Genomic DNA, 17,358 nt, shown 5'->3' with positions numbered 1-17,358 from the left:
CACCAAAGGGCCTCTTAGCCCACTATCCTGCCTCCAACCATGACTGGCTCTGGTTATGTTGCAGGGCCACTGGAATCAAGCCAAGCACCCCCCTAACAAGGCCAGTTGGGGCACCCTGGGAACAAGGACAACCCCACCACCACCATCACCACCACTCAGTCTTATCTAAAGCTTATCAACACCCCTTCCAGGGAGCGCTCAGGGCGACATATGCATCGTCCCCAATGGGCACAGTGTAGGGCTTGAGCTCCTACTGGGGCACATGGCTGCACCTGCCAGGGTCTGTAGGGGTGGCTGCCAGAGAGAGGGCCACAGAGCAAATCCCACATCACCTGGGCAGCAGCAAGACCTCTAGGGACAAATGTAAGGCCACCACCTTTACGCCCCGAGCCAGGCAGCCAGGGCAGCACCCGGAAACTCGGGTTCCCAGGACGGGGCGATGGTGTTTTCCGGACCAGCTCTGGGGGCCCCGCCCGCCAGCGGGTCCAGCCCCTGGTGGATCCCCCCAGGCAGAACGCAGTCTCGGCCCAGCCGCGCGCCCCCTCCCCACAAGCGGCGGCCGAGGAGGGCTCCGCCCGGAAGGCCAGGGCCCAGTCCGCCCGTCTCTTGCTCCCTCACCTTAGTCCTCATCTGGCCCGAGGTGGACACTTTGCGGATGAGCTTGTGGGAGCCGCCCTCCTGCTCGCCGTCGCTGTCCGAGGACTCCTCGCCGGCCGCCTCGCCCGGGGCCAGCCGGTCCACGTCGAGGGAGGAGACCGACTCGCGGCCCTTGCGCAGAAACAGCTCCCGCGGGGGCGCCAGCTTCTCGGCCATCTTCAGCCGGCGGGCAAGGGCGGCCGTCGAAGCGGGGCGGCGGCGGCGGCTCGCCTGCGCGCGGAGGGAAAGCGCGGGGGCGGCCTTGAGACGCGCCCCCGCCTCCCCGAGGGAAAAGGCACACGACCTGGGGGGCAGCCCACGCGGAGGAGCGGGCCTCGCTGCGCCGCCCGGAGCGCGGGCTCCTCTTTTCCGCCCCCACGCCGTAACCGCCGAGCCGAGCCGGGCCGGGCCGAGCCGGGCCGAGCCGGGCGGCTTCCGTCCCTCCCACCCGGGGGCTCGCCCGCTCTCGTCCCCATCCGCCCCCTTGCATCTGCGGGGGCGGGGGGAGGCTGCTGCTGCAGGTTTCTATGGAGAGACCGCGGCACGCGGCTCCCCCCGCTTCCTCGCTGCTCAGGCGAACAGGTGGTTGTCGGGGGGGGGGCGGAGCGGCGGCCCGCGGGAGCCGCACCGGGCCGGCGCGCGGGCGGGAGGGCGGCCCCGCTGCTGGCCCTCGGGACGCCCCGGCGACCTACCTCGCGGCTGGCGGGCCGGCGCTGAGGCGAGCCGCCTCGCCTTCCGCCGCGTCTCCGTCTCCCGCAGCGCCGCGGGGAGCGCGCGCCCGCCTCGCCGTCCGCCCGGCGCCGCTCCGCGCGGAGGCAGCGCTCCCGCCCGCAGCAGCCCCGGGGCCGCCGCACGCGGGGCTCGCTCGCCTCCCTCCGGCGCCGCGCAGCCGGAGCGCGCCCTCTCCCGCCTGCCGGCGCTGCAGTGACGCCTCCCCCCGCGCTCAGCCCCCTTTCGTTCCCCTCCCCGCCCGCCCGCCCGCCCCCGGCTGAACCAGTCAATCAACTGCGCGGGAAGGACCAGGAGCAGCCTTCCTTGGCCCTGGGGTCGCTTTAATCCGGATTAACGCGTCCTGGATAGCTCCCCCCTCCTCCTCCTGGGTCTACACTCGGCATCAGCAACCAGCAGGGCGCGGTGTCGGGGTGGGAGAAGATGACCCCCGTCCATCGCCCTCGTTCATTAGAGGACCGGCCAGTCACATCTCTGCTCCCCCGCCCCTTTTGCGCGACTAGAGCAACGGGGTCGGGAGAGACACGCCGGTTTCACGCCGACTTCGAAGGCTTGGTCCGCATTAAGGATGCTGAGATCAGACGCAGCAAGGGGAGTTATTCTGGATTTAAAAAGCAGGCTGAGGTTGGGATGGCGACCTTAGGTAGGTGCCTCAGGTTCAACCCATGCTGACCTTCCTCCCATCGGTGAGTGCACACAGGGCCAAGGGCCGGACTGGAGCCCTGGCAAAGCCACAGGCGGCAGAAGTGTGGAGGCTCCAGTCCCACTTCGCTCTGGGTAGGGAGCTTGAAAAGCCCTGTGTCTGCCCTGGGGAAAACCTCCCTGTCACCCGGTTAACATTTTTGGCTGGGCTGAGCAGAAGTTGTGAGGATTATTAACTGGCTGAACCAGCAGCTCTGTCAAATGCAGAGGCAATGCAGCCAGCCAAGGGGGCCCTCTTGTCTGAGCAAGAGATCCGGAAATCTTGGAAGTTTGCACAATTTCTAGTGACCTTTGAGTTGGCTGAATAAAGGCATTACCTTAATACGGGCTTTGGAATGTTTCTTTTGTGGAACGTAGAGAATACCAAACTTAGCTATTCAACAGCAGGATCCTACACTGGAGGAGGGGTTTTTTTTATACCAGCTGAAACTGGGACTTTACTCTCTGAGGATTCATTCCCTGAAAGGACTAGGTAAATCATCCAATTTTTGCCAGTTTGCCTTTGTTTGTTTAACCTAGTTGTTGTCCAGTCGTTCAGTCATGTCCGACTCTTCGTGACCCCACGGACGATAGCACGCCAGGCCTTCCTGTCCTCCGCTCTCTCCCGGAGTGTGCTCAAGTTCATATTCATTGCATCCATGATGCCATCTAGCCATCTCATCCTCTGCCGTCCCCTTCTCCTTTTGCCTTCAGTCTTTCCCAGCATCAGGGTCTTTTCCAGGGAGTTTTCTCTTCGCATTAGGTGGCCAAAATATTTGAGCTCCAGCTTCACTATCTGTCCTTCCAATGAGCAGTCAGCGTTGATTTCCTTTAGGATGGACTGATGTCATAGAATCATAGAATAGTAGGGTTGGAAGGGGCCTACAAGGCCATCGAGTCCAACCCCCTGCTCAGTGCAGGAATCCAAGTCAGAGCATCCCTGACAGATGGGTGTCCAGCCTCCCCTTGAACACCTCCAGTGTGGGAGAGCCCACCACCTCCCCAGGTAATTGGTTCCATTGTCCTATTGCTGTAACAGTCAGGAAGTTTTTCCTGATGTTCAGCCGGAATCGGGGTTCCTGTAACTTGAGCCCATTATTCTGTGTCCTGCACTCTGGGATGATCAAGAAGAGATCCTGGCCTTCCTCTCTGGGACAACCTTTCAAGTACTTGAACAGTGCTATGTCTCCCCTCAGTCTTCTCTTCTCAAGGCTAAACAGGCCCCGTTCTTTCAGTCTCTCTTCATAGGGCTTTGTTTCCAGTCCCCTGATCATCTTTGTTGCCCTCCTCTGAACCCTCTCCAGTTTGTCTGCATCCTTCTTCAAGTGTGGTGCCCAGAACTGGACACAGTACTCCAGATGAGGCCTAACCAGTGCAGAGTAGAGGGGAACTAGTACTTCCCGGGATTTGGAAGCTATGCTTCTATGAATGCAGCCCAAAATGGCATTTGCCTTTTTTGCAGCCACATCACATTGTTGGCTCATATTCAGCTTGTGATGGACAACCATTCCAAGATCCTTCTCGCTTGTAGTGTGGTTGAGCCACGTATCCCCCATCTTGTAACTGTGCCTTTGGTTTCTTTTTCCTAGGTGCAGAACTTGGCATTTATCCCTATTCGATGTCATTCTGTTGTTTTCTGCCCAGCGCTCCAGTCTATCCAGATCACTTTGAATTTTGTTTCTGTCTTCCAAAGTATTAGGTGTCCCGCCCAATATTGTGTCATCTGCAAATTTGATCAGCGTTCCCTGCACCTCCTCCTCCAAGTCATTCATACAAATGTTGAAGAGCACTGGGCCCAGACTGAGCCCTGCGGTACCCCACTCGTTACCTCTCCCCAGTTGGAGAAGGTCCCATTGAGAAGCACTCTTTGAGTCCGATTCTGTAGCCAACTGTGGATCCACCGTATCATTGTTTCATCTAGCCCACTTTGAGCTAGTTTGCTCATCAGGAGATCATGGGGCACTTTGTTGAAAGCTTTGCTGAAGTCGAGCTATATGATGTCTACAGCATTCCCACGGTCTACAAGGGAGGTTACTTGATCAAAAAATGAGATCAGATTTGTCTGGCAGGACTTGTTCTTGGCAAATCCATGTTGGCTTCGAGTAATCACTGCATTGTTGTCAAGGTGCTTCCAGATAGATTCCTTTATCATCTGCTCCAGAATTTTCCCAGGGACTGATGTCAGACTGACTGGTCTGTAGTTCCCAGGTTCCTCCTTTTTACCCCTTTTGAAGATAGGGACAACATTAGCCCTCCTCTAGTCATCTGGCACTTCCCCCATCCTCCATGATTGCTCAAAGAGAATAGACAGCGGTTCTGAGAGTTCTTCTGCCAGTTCCTTTATTACTCTAGGATGCAGTTCATCTGGCCCTGGAGATTTGAACTCATTCCAAGTAATTAGATGTTCCTTGACCATATGTCTATCGATCTCAAGCTGCAATCCTGCCCCTTCAGCCTGCACTTCACCTTTGCCAGGGGGCTCATAGACCCTCTTTTGGGAGAAGAATGAGCCAAAGTAGGAATTGAGCACCTCTGCCTTTTCTTTGTCATCTGTTATCGTTTTGCCATCCTTATTTAATAGCTGAACCAACATTTCTTTCCTCTGCCTTTTACTATGCACGCAGCTGAAGAAAGCCTTTTTGTTGTTTTTAGCATCCCTTGCTAACCTCAGCTCATTCTCAGCTTTAGCCTTCCTGACGCCATCCCTGCAATTCTGTGCTACCTGCCTGTACTCTTCCTTTGTTACTTGGCCTTCTTTCCACTTCCTATATGTGTCCTTTTTTGTGTTCAGGTCATCCCTAAGCTTTTTGTGAAGCCACATTGGCTTCTTCTGTTGTCTTCCACCTTTTCTTCTTGTTGGAATGGTTTGTGATTGTGCCTTGAGAATTTCCTTTTTTAAAAGCTCCCACCCATCTTGGACTCCTTTTCTCGTTAGCGTCACTTGCCATGGGACCTTACTGATCATTGTTCTGAGTTTATGAAAATCAGCTTTCCTAAAATACAGGGTACGCGTTTGACTACCCTTGGCTTTTGCTTCCCTTAGAACCAAGAACTCAAGTACAACATGGTCGCTTTCCCCCAGAGTTCCTGTAACTGCTACTTTATCCACTAAGTCATCTCTGTTGGTTAGGATCAAGTCAAGGATAGCCGATCCTCTAGTTCCTTCCTCTACTTTCTGTAGGAGGAAGTTATCTGACACACAAGTCAGGAATTTCCTGGAGGGGCCATGTTTTGCAGAATTTGTCTCCCAACAAATATCGGGGAAATTGAAGTCCCCCATTACTACTACATCATGCTTCCTTAAAACATTGGCTATTTGCTTTTCAAAAGTTTCATCCTTGTCTTCTCCTTGATTGGGTGGCCGGTAGTAGACTCCGACCACCAGGTTCCTTTTATTCTTTGCTCCATTTATTTCAACCCAGATGCTCTCGATGGGGCTTCCAAGCTCCTCCTCCTGTATTTCTGTGCAGAGATATGTATTTTTCACATACAGTGCAACCCCACCTCCCTTTCTGTTCCTCCTGTTCTTTTTGAACAAGTTATATCCTTCCATTGCTGTATTCCAGTCATGAAAGTCATCCCACCAAGTCTCAGTTATACCTATCAGGTCATAATTTCCCTCCTGTATTAAGAGTTCAAGTTCGTTCTGTTTGTTTCCCATACTCTGGGCATTAGTATATAGACATCGAAGACCATGTGCTTCATAGTCTAGCCTCTGTATAGTATAGTATACTCTGGAAGTATAGCCTCTGGTCCCAGAATCCAAATCTCTCTCGTCGGCACCACCTTCGTAGCCAGTCATTCACCCGGAGTATTTTTTGTTCCCTTTCTATCCCTCTTCTAACTACTGGAAGGATGGATGAGAAAACTATCTGGGCCCCAAAGTTCTTGAGTTTCATTCCCAAAGCTTCAAAGTCTGACATGATCTCTTCGTAGATCCGCTTGGCGGTATCATTTGTTCCCACATGGATGAGAAGGAAGGGATACCTGTCAGTGGGCTTTATGAGTGCAGGCAACCTTTCAGTCACGTCTCTAATCTGTCCTCCCGGGAGACAACATACCTGACGAGTCCACGGGTCTTCGCGACATACTTGGGTCTCGATCCCACACAGCAAGGAGTCTCCCACTACTACCACTCTTCTCTTCTTCTTCTTGTAGGCCTGGGTTTCATCGCCTCTGTTTGACTGACCTTCAGCCTCTTGCTCACTCTCATGCAGGTTCCCCTGTGATTCTTCCTCTGCAGGCTGTCCTCCAGTCTCATCCACAAGTACCTGGAATCAGTTCCACAGCTCCACTGCTTCCACGGGTGCAGAGTGGCGTCTAGTTCTTCTTCTCCTGTCACCCTTTTCCAAGGAGTATCCTCTACTCCATTTTTCTTCACCTCAGCATTTCCCACTGCCTCATCTTGCTGTTGCTCTTCAAGCTTTTGGTCTTCCCTTTGCTGCTGCAGTTCCCCCATTCTGTCCAAGAACTCTTCGTGTTCTCTTATTCCCCGGAGGGTCGACAGTCGCCGCTCCAGTCCACTTACTTTTTCCTCCAGCAGCGTGATCAACTTGCACTTGTTGCAGTTGTAGGCCTTGTTGTTCTCAGGCAAGAAAACAAACATGGCACACACCTTGCAGGTCACCACCACTGGAGAGTCTTGTCCTTCCATAGCCTCTTTTCCCTTTTTGTGTCTAGCTCTGTGATTGTTCTAGACTAGCCTGTGCCTGCTCCTCTACTCAGTAGAGGTTAAAAGCAGAGTCCCACTGGTGTGAAAGTGTGTGTTACAAGACAAATAAAAGGAAAAAAGTTAGTTACAAAAAAAAATAAAAAAAATAAAAAAAAATGTTAGGGGCCTCCCCCTTAACCTCCCCTGCCAAACTCCCCTGGCCAACTCCTGTTTGCTCCCCCTGTCCGCTCACTCTGTTCGCTCGCTCTCTGGGAGCTTGCCTGCTTCTGTAGTCCCTGGACCAGCTGCAGCAGCTTGCTCTGCTCAGCTGGGAGGCGGGAAACAGGGGACTGTGACCTCCTTGCAGTCCAGGGGACTCATAAGAGTCTTCTCCAGCACCACAGTTCGAAAGCATCAATTATTCGGTGCTCAGCCTTCCTTATAGTCCAGCTCTCACAGCCATACGTTGCTACTGGGAAAACCATAGCTGTGGCTATACAAATCTTTGTCAGCAAGGTGATGTCTCTGCTTCTTACTATGCTGTCTAGGTTTGCCATAGCTTTCCTCCCAAGGAGCAAGCGTCTTTTAATTTCATGGCTACAGTCACCATCTGCGGTGTGATCTTGGAGCCCAAGAAAATAAAATCTGTCACTGCTTCCATTTCTTCCCCTTCCATATGCCAGGAAGTGATGGGGCAAGATGCCATGATCTTCGTTTTTTTAATGTTGAGTTTCAAGCCAGCTTTTGCACTCTCCACTTTCACCCTCAACAAGAGGCTCTTTAGATCCTCTTCGCTTTCTGCCATTAGGGTGGTATCGTCTGCGTATCTGAGGTTGTTGATAATTCTCCCAGCAATCTTAATTCCGACCTGTGATTCATCCAACCCAGCGTTTCTCATGATGTACTCTGCATATAAATTAAATAAGCAGGGCAACAATATGCAGCCTTGTCGTACTCCTTTCCCAATTTTGAACCAATCAGTTATTCCATGTCCGGTTCTTACTGTTGCTTCTTGTCCCTCATACAGGTTTCTCAGGAGACAGGTAAGGTGGTCTAGTACTTCCATCTCTTTCAGAATTTGCCACAGTTTGTTGTGATCCACACAATCAAAGGCTTTCGCGTAGTCAATGAAGCAGAAATAGACATTATTCTGGAATTCTCTTGCTTTCTCCATGATCCAGCAAATGTTGGTGATTTGATCTCTATTTCTTCCTCTGCCTCTTCGAAACCCTGCTTGTACTTCTGGTAGTTCTCGGTTCGCATGCTGCTGAAGCCTAGGTTGTAGGATTTTGAGCATAACCTTGCTGGCATGTGAAATGAGCACAATAGTACGGTAGTTTGAACACTCTTTGGCATTGCCCTTCTTTGGAATTGGAATGTAAACTGACCTTTTCCAGTCTTGTGGCCACTGTTGAGGGTTCCAAATTTGTTGGCATATTGAGTGCAGCCATCATCTTTTGTTGGCATATTGAGTGCAACATTAACAGCATCATCTTTTAGGATCTTAAATAGCTCAGCTGGAATACTGTCATCTCCGCTAGCTTTGTTGTTACTAATGCTTCCTAAGGCCCACTTGACTTCACTCTCTAGGATGTCTGGCTCAAGTTCAGTGACCACACTCTCCTGGCTATCAGGGACATTAAGATCTGTCCTGTATAGTTCTTCTGTGTATTCTTGCCACCTCTTCTTAATCTTGTCTGCTTCTGTTAGGTCCCTGCCTTCTTTGCCCTTTATCATGCCCGTCTTTGCACAAAACGTTCCCTTGAGATCTCCGATTTTCTTGAAGAGATCTCTAGTCTTTCCCATTCTATTGTTTTCCTCAATTTCTTTGCATTGTTCATTTAAGAAGGCCTTCTTGTCTCTCCTTGCTATTCTCTGGAACTCTGCATTCAGTTGGATATATCTTCCCCTTTCTCCCTTGCTTTTCACTTCCCTTCTTTCCTCAGCTACTTGTAAAGCCTCATCAGACAGCCACTTGGCTTTCTTGCATTTCTTTTTCTTTGGGATGGATTGAGTTGCTGCCTTCTGAACAATGTGACAGACCTCCATCCATAGTTCCTCAGGCACTCTGTCTATCAGGTCTAATCCCGTAAATCTATTCCTCACCTCCACTGTATATTCATAAGGGATATGATTTAGGTCATACCTGAGTGGTTTAGTGGTTTTCCCTACGTTCTTCAATTTAAGCCGAAATTTTGCAAGAAGCAGCTCATGATCTGAGCCACAGTCAGCTCCAGGTCTTGTTTTGACTGACTGTATAGAGCTTCTCCATCTTTGGCTGCAAAGGACATAATCAATCTGATTTCGATATTGACCATCTGGTGATGTCCATGTGTAGAGTCGCCTCTTGTGCTGTTGGAAAAGAGTGTTTGCGATGATCAGTGTGCTCTCTTGGCAGAACTCTATTAGCCTTTGTCCTGCTTCATTTTGTACACCAAGGCCATGCTTGCCTGTTATCCCAGTGATTTCTTGACTTCCTACTTTGGCATTCCAATCCCCTATGATGAAGTGGACATCTTTTTTTGGTGTTAGTTCTAGAAGGTGTTGTAGGTCTTCATAGAACCGATCAACCTCAGCTTCTTCAGCATCAGTGGTTGGGGCATAGACTTGAATTACTGTGATGTTGAATGGTTTGCCTTGGATTCATACTGAGATCATTCTATCATTTTTGAGATTGTACCCCAGTACTGCTTTTCCCACAGTTCTGTTGACTATGAGTGCTACTCCATTTCTTCTGAGGGATTCTTGCCCACAGTAGTAGATATAATGGTCACCTGACTTAAATTCGCCCACGCTTGTCCATTTTAGTTCGCTGATTCCCAAGATGTCGATGTTCAATCTTGCCATCTCATGTTTGACCACCTCCAGCTTACCTTGATTCATTGATCCGACATTCCAGGTTCCCAAACAATATTGTTCTTTACAACATCGGATTTTCTTTTCACCACCAGACGCATCCACAGCTGAGTGTCCTTTCGGGTTTGGCCCAGCCGCTTCACTCTTTCTGGCGCTACTTGGAAATACCCTCTGCTCTTCCCCAGTAGTATATTGGACACCTTCCGACCTGAGGGGCTCATCTTACGGCGTCATATCTTTTAGCCTTGTGATACGTTCCATGGGGTTTTCTTGGCAAAAATACTGGAGTGGGTTGCCATTTCCTTCTCCAGTGGACCACATTTTGTCAGAACTCTCTGCCATGACCTGTCCGTCTTGGGTGGCCCTGCACGGCATAGCTTATGGCTTCACTGAGTTACGCAAGCCCCTTCGCCACAACAAGGCAGTGATCTATGAAGGGGGTTTAACCTAGTATACCATCTAAAAATAGATCTAGCTTTGTTAATATAAAAACTGACTAGTTTCTCTCTGCTTCTGTTTTCCACCTATCAAGGAACTTGTGTGTTTCATCTAAGGATGGAAATAGCTTTGAGTAACACTTGGATTGTATATTTTCAGGAATAGAGGATCGAACCATTGTTTGTTTCTTCATCCTGGCACTCTTAGGGGCAGTCCCAGGTGCAACCTGAAACCATCACTTCACCAGGTGGTGCCTGCTGTAAAAATCTGCAGCCTCCTCCTACATTCCATCTTAAGACTCTTACTGTGATTTCAACATAAAGTTAGCCTCCCCTCACCCCTGCTGTTTTTTGTAACATTTTGTCTGATGAAGAGATGTGGAGATCTCAAAAGCTTGCACATCTTTGGCACTCGTGAGTTGGCCTAATAAAGGTATTACCCTACTGTGCACCCTGATCCAGTTACACAACCTGGAACCCCATTAGAACATTTGCAAAATGCAGATCACTGTAATACCTTTATTGGGCCAACTCAAAGGTCACAAAATACTATGCAAGCATTTGAGATCTCCACATCGCTTCATCAGGCAAGATGATAAAGCACACACTCAAAAAGGCAGGGGTGGGGGAGGAAAAGGGGGGCCAATATTAAGGCCAGGGAGTTTGTGTTTGGTTATAGCCTTAAGACTGAAAGCAGCAGGATGCTGTAAACATTCAGGTTAGGCTCTGTCACTGAAAGGAAGGGCCACAGCTCAGGGGTAGAGTCCCTGCTTTGTATGCAGAAGGTCAGAGATTCAATCCCCGGCATCTTCAGGTAGAGGTGGAAAAACTCCTGACTGAACGCCTGGAGAGACATTGCTGCCAATCAGCGTCTACAATACTGGGCTTGATGGACTGAAGGTCTCACTCCATATAAGGCCACTTCTGATTTTCAGATGTTGCTGAGATGTGCAATCTAAAACCATATATGTACCCGGGACCCTCCCAAGGGCTACTGAGAACAAGAAACAAATGAATAATGGTTGATCCCCCATTTCTAAAAATATAAAATCCAGCAGTTATCCCAAACCATCTCCATCCTTGGGCAAAACACAACAAGTTCCTTGGTAGGCAGAAAACAGAAGTAGAGAGAAGCTAGACAGAAGCTAAACAAGACCCGGAGCTGACTGTGGCTCAGATCATGAGCTTCTTGTTGCAAAATTTCGGCTTAAATTGAAGAACGTAGGGAAAACAACTAAACCATTCAGGTATGACCTAAATCATATCCCTTATGAATACACAGTGGAGGTGAGGAATAGATTTCAGGGATTAGACCTGATAGACAGAGTGCCTGAGGAACTATGGACAGAGGTCCGTAACATTGTTCAGGAGGCAGCAACTCAATCCATCCCAAAGAAAAAGAAATGCAAGAAAGCCAAGTGGCTGTCTGATGAGGCTTTACAAGTAACTGAGGAAAGAAGGGAAGCGAAAAGCAAGGGAGAAAGGGGAAGATATATCCAAATGAATGCAGAGTTCCAGAGAATAGCAAGGAGAGACAAGAAGGGCTTCTTAAATGAACAATGCAAAGAAATCGAGGAAAACAACAGAATGGGAAAGACTAGAGATCTTTTCAAGAAAATCGGAGATATCAAGGGAACATTTTGTGCAAAGACGGGCATGATCAAGGACAAAGAAGGCAGGGACCTAACAGAAGCAGATGAGATTAAGAAGAGGTGGAAAGAATACACAGAAGAACTATACAGGAAAGATCTTAATGTCCCTGATAGCCATGATAGTGCGGTCACTGAACTTGAGCCGGACATCCTAGAAAGTGAAGTCAAGTGGGCCTTAGGAAGCATTACTAACAACAAAGCTAGTGGAGATGACAGTATTCCAGCTGAGCTATTCAAAATCCTAAAAGATGATGCTGTTAAAGTGCTGCATTCAATATGCCAACAAATTTGGATCACTCAACAATGGCCGCAAGACTGGAAAAGGTCAGTTTACATTCCAATTCCAAAGAAGGGCAACGCCAAAGAGTGTTCAAACTACCGCACAATTGCGCTCATTTCACATGCCAGCAAGGTTATGCTCAAAATCCTACAAGCTAGGCTTCAGCAGTATGCGAACCGAGAACTACCGGAAGTACAAGCGGGGTTTCCAAGAGGCAGAGGAACTAGAGATCAAATCGCCAACATTCGCTGGATCATGGAGAAAGCAAGAGAATTCCAGAAAAACGTCTATTTCTGCTTCATTGACTACGCTAAAGCCTTTGATTGTGTGGATCACAACAAACTGTGGCAAATTCTTAAAGTGATGGGAGTACCAGACCACCTTACCTGTCTCCTGAGAAACCTGTACGAGGGTCAAGAAGCAACAGTAAGAACCAGACATGGAACAACCGAGTGGTTCAAACTTGGGAAAGGAGTACGACAAGGCTGCATATTGTCACCCTGCTTATTTAACTTATATGCAGAGTACATCATGAGAAATGCCGGGTTGGATGAATCAGAGGTCGGAATTAAGATTGCTGGGAGAATTATCAACAACCTCCGATATGCAGACGATACCACCCTAATGGCAGAAAGCGAAGAGGATCTCAAGAGCCTCTTGTTGAGGGTGAAAGAGGAGAATGCAGAAGCTGGTTTGAAAGTCAACATTAAAAAAACGAAGATCATGGCATCTGGCCCCATCACTTCCTGGCATATAGAAGGGGAAGAAATGGAAGCAGTGACAGATTTTACTTTCTTGGGCTCCAAGATCACCGCAGACGGTGACTGTAGCCATGAAATTAAAAGACGCTTGCTCCTTGGGAGGAAAGCTATGGCAAACCTAGACAGCATAGTAAGAAGCAGAGACATCACCTTGCCAACAAAGGTCCGTCTAATCAAAGCTATGGTTTTCCCAGTAGTAATGGTATGGCTGTGAGAGCTGGACTATAAGGAAGGCTGAGCGCCGAAGAATTGATGCTTTCGAACTGTGGTGCTGGAGAAGACTCTTACGAGTCCCCTGGACTGCAAGGAGGTCAAATCAGTCCATCCTAAAGGAAATCAACCCTGACCACTCATTGGAAGGACAGATACTGAAGCTGAAGCTCAAATATTTTGGCCACCTAATGCGAAGAGAAAAGTCACTGGAAAAGACCCTGATGCTGGGAAAGATTGAAGGCAAAAGGAGAAGGGGACGGCAGAGGATGAGATGGCTAGATAGCATCACGGATGCAATGAATATGGACTTGAGCATGCTCCGGGAGAGAGCACAGGATAGGAAGGCCTGGCGTGCTATGGTCCATGGGGTCACGAAGAGTCGGACACGACTGAACGACTGAACAACAACAAAGACAGTTTTTATATTAACAAGCTCGATATAAATTTAGACAGTATACTAGGTAAAAACCCCATTGAAATCAAAGGGGCAGAGACTTTGGTGCCTGAGGCAGAAAATGGAAGTGGTGGGTCCTCATTGGTGGTAAAAGTAAAATAAAACACATAATTGATCATCTGCAGCCCCTTTAATATCCCCCCCAACACTTGACTCCTAAAACCTGGACTAAGCGCCTTGCTGTGGTGGCTTGTTGCTTGTGATGGGGCTTTTCAACAACACAAACTTTTTTGCCATCTGAGAGTTTCTCACAGGTGGGCAGCTATATCCTTCTCCAGGCCAGGATTATGTCGTTACAATAAAAGATGCATGGATTTTGATCATAAGAAATGGTTGCTCAAGATTCACTTTGCTGTCCTGGAGATTGCAAACAGCTACTTTTCTCCAGAGTATTATTCATCTCTCTTACCTTCACCACCATCTCCTCCTATGGTCCAAAGGATAGGGATACCATGACATGTGATTTACCTCCCACCTCCCCATGCACAACACCTTGTGGTATTATCTATTTGTGAGAAACTCTTACCTGGGCTTCCGTGTCATCTCCTCCAGTCAAGAGATTTGGAGTATTGCTCCAGGTGTGCTGTGCCAGTTTGTGGGGTTCAGCTTGGAGAGTCCCTTTATGCCTTTTTGAGATTAATTTTCTAGCCCCTGATGTGATTTAGCTAGATTTTAACCTCTTTTTAAGTCATCGTAGGAACTCAGGCCATTGCTTCACATCAAGCTATCCCAACCTGGTGCCCTCCAGATGTTTTGGACTTCAACTCCCATCAGGCCAATGGTCAGGAATGCTGACAATCATAGCCAACAGGCCACCCCAGGGGTAGCCTGTCAGTCACCAACCATCAGTAGCAGCCCTGGGCAGAGGGAAACTAGAGGCAGGCAGCAAGGAGTTAAAGCTGCTCCCAGCCAACAACAGTTGGTTTGCAACCTGTGGTGCAGGTGGATGGCTATGGGATGGGGGCCTTATTTTAAGCATTCCAGTGTCCAGGAACACTATCCTCCCTGGACAGTGTGTGCTGGGGGGACAGTGGCACCGCTTGGCACCCGTGAACATTGCTGAGGTGGCGCATCCCGCGAGACCTACTCCACTTTCAGCAGAGTGGGGGGGGGAGCGGGAGCTTGTCAAGCGCTGCTCCTGCTGGGTTTATTGTTCATGGAGGGCTGCTTTGCTAGGAAGCCCCTGCAGGGCCCACCGGTGTGGGGCCGTGGTGGATGTTTGAAAACCCAGCCCCACCCTACTGAGTAGTCCTGTTGCACTTGAGGGTGGTTTGCTTCCTTCCACGGACAGCCCAGCTCCCAAACATGGCTGCAGTTAAGGGAGGTGCGCAGCGGGCACTCCTGGGGATGAAGCTCACAAGCAGCGCCTCTTCCTGGGCGTAAGGCTGCTGGATTTTGAAATTCACTCTTCCACTGCCCCGAATTATCAAGGTTTACAGCACACAAAGAACCAGAAGCTCAAAGGTCTGCTTAGGGTCACAGGTGAAAAACACTGTTGCACTTAAAAGTTTTTTTTATCACGCCTACCAAGCCCTGGGTGGCTTGCAACAATAAGCAAGGGAATCTCCTTGGAAGCATACAGGCTCTCTCCTCTAACCCCAAAATCCATCCAAGAGGGTAAGAGTATGTTTTGCCCTGGATTCAGTGGCTGAGCATGTTCCAAGGTCTCCCTTCCTTTGGCAATGTGGAATGTCAGACCCAGTTGTGTAAAACTGGACCGTGAAGCTCCCTATTTCGCTATCTCCTTGTGTTAGCAGTCATGAATGCACATCCAGGTTGTGCAGATGCCAGACATTCAACAGGGTTCCCATTCTTCCGTGGTTGCGGGGAGGAGGAACTACCAGCAAGTCTCCAGGGTGCCGAGAAGCAGTATTTGCAATGTGACAAAAGGCGCCTCTTGAGATTTCCTTTTCCACACAGCCCCTAAAGGTACAGAAGCCCCTGTGGTAAAGTTCATCCATACCAATAGTTATGCAATTGGAATTATTAAACACAAATTAGATGCACTCATTTGCCAATTAGTATTCCTTCCCATGACTACAAAGTTTAATGGCCCCACTGTCTCCACCCCCCATCCTTGGGACTGTAAAACTGGGTGGGGGCTCCTGTGGTGGGTCAATTGGCAGGGGGAGACACCCCCCCCACAGCCCAGGCCCAGCCAACTATGTCAGCTGCTTGTCAAAAATGTGTGAAGTGGGCCACTCATGCCACAGCCTCCTCCTCCACCCTCAGGACTGCAAGACCAGACAGGGCCACGTGGGAGCGCTCTGCCTTCAGAACACGTTTGTCCCCATGAGTCATCGCACGGAAGGCTCCAAGGGAGCAGCTCATCATGCAGCAACCGCCATCGCCATGCCGAGGGCGACGCGGTCTTGTGAGTCCAGCCGGCTCCCTCGAACAGCCGTCGGAGGCAGGGGCCTGGCTGGCTGTACTGCAGGGCCCCCTGCCGGCAGCCTCTTCCTGAGGCGCGGAGACGGCCAGCGAGCCTGCCAGAGCCTTTCCCCTGGAAAGCAAGCAGGGCGACGACGCTGCTGCGTCTGGAGAGCCCCCCGCCCCCCACACTCGTGGCAGCTTTGCCTCCTGTGGCAGTCGAGACCGCGGCCTGCGCCTCAGAACAGCCGGCCTGGCCGAGGAGCCACGGAAGGCTGAAAGGGGTGGCTGCAGGCTTCTGGCTCTTACTCTCCAGCATGAACGACCACACAGGAGCCGGAGAAGCTGGTTACCATTAGCACCATTTAATGCAACATGTGATTCTGGCCCTTTCCACCCCCCAACTGCACCCACATCCAAGGCACAAGCTGACAGAGGCGGTCCCAAAACAGAAGTCAACACCTTCAGAAACACAGCTGAAAAGATCTTGCTGTGGAAACGCCGGACAGCAACCATAGATTTCTTTAGTGTGTAGGAAGCACAAAATGACACCCGGCAATACATGCACTTAATAACATAGCAACGTAGAGAGTTGGCACTTCGGCTCCACTTGCACAGAGGAGGGGCTGGCTTGGGCCAGGGCTGGATGCTCAGCCAAGCCTAGAATGGCAAGATGGGCAGGGGGAGGCAGAAGCTTACCGGGCCTGTACTTGAAAATGCAGGGAGGTGCAATCCATCTCTTCTTGGTGGTGCCATTAAAAAAAAGTGGAACAAGGCAGGCAGGGGGAGATGGATTTGAAGTATGCAGATTTCCAAGTTACACAGAACTCTTCATCAATCAGTTTCTCATTCCTGCCTGATGAACAGACCTGTGTCATGTGAACATCTGCATGTTCCAACCCCATCAGAAACTGGCTCCAGAGACAGGAAGATCTGTCCTTACCCATTTTGTATTCTGTATCCCCAGGGTAGGGGGCACACAGCCAAGGAACAGGCACAAAACTGATGCAGCACATACACAATCCCAAGAGTTTTCCTTCTTAGGGCTTTGGTCGAGAGCAGGGCTCCCATGCAAGCACTGTCTCAAACAACTACTGCTGGGAGGGGGGCTTTCGGGAGAGGTAGTGGTGTTTGGGAGGTCAGAGGAAGCTCCTGCCTAGCAGAGGACACACCTCAGGCCCTGTCTGTGGAGGAAGGTCAGATGCAGGCCCATGCAGCCACGTATTCCCCAAAAGGCAAACAGGGCTGGCTCCTGATCTGACCGTCGCTTTGGAAGAGCAGAAAGAGGGCTGTGTGGCAAGGGACTGCAGCTCCCAACGAGGTCCATGGATGACTCCCAAAGGATGGGGGTGACACAGCTCAGACAGGGGCAACCTGGCCCCCAGCAGCTTCCAGCCTCAGAGACAGCAGTTTAAGGCCGTTGCCCACAGGAAGCCAAGAGCAAACTGCAAAGCGGCACACATTGGCCAAGTTCGATTTTCAAGAGCAAGTATGTCCAAGCACTGTCCCAAAATGTTACAATGTGGCAGACATTGAATTCACTCAAAGATCATGCGGAATCCAACTTTCCCTGCAGGGCTGAGGGCAGCGGCATCACATCTCTTTGCAAAACATACAACCACAAGCTGTGACCCCCCC

At 50.2% G+C, this 17,358-nt stretch overlaps 1 protein-coding gene across 1 annotated transcript in view; it reads right to left on the bottom strand.

The window, feature by feature from the left end:
* LOC146338302 (diacylglycerol kinase delta-like) overlaps nt 1–1,537 on the bottom strand; it is a 54,465-nt gene extending 52,928 nt beyond the window's left edge. Inside the window, exon 1 of the mRNA XM_084813408.1 lies at nt 619–1,537. Coding sequence (XP_084669534.1) covers nt 619–813 — 195 coding nt within the window. The 5' untranslated portion in view covers nt 814–1,537. The remainder of the gene's footprint in view (nt 1–618) is intronic.
* Between the last annotated feature and the right edge of the window lie 15,821 nt (nt 1,538–17,358).

Source organism: Heloderma suspectum, chromosome 9 (genome assembly GCF_057233095.1).
Source record: "Heloderma suspectum isolate Gila_16-S chromosome 9, 16-S_ref, whole genome shotgun sequence".
Lineage (NCBI taxonomy): Eukaryota > Metazoa > Chordata > Lepidosauria > Squamata > Helodermatidae > Heloderma > Heloderma suspectum.
The sequence above is the reverse complement of the archived record's forward strand: the minus strand, read 5'-3'. Positions and strand labels throughout refer to the sequence as shown.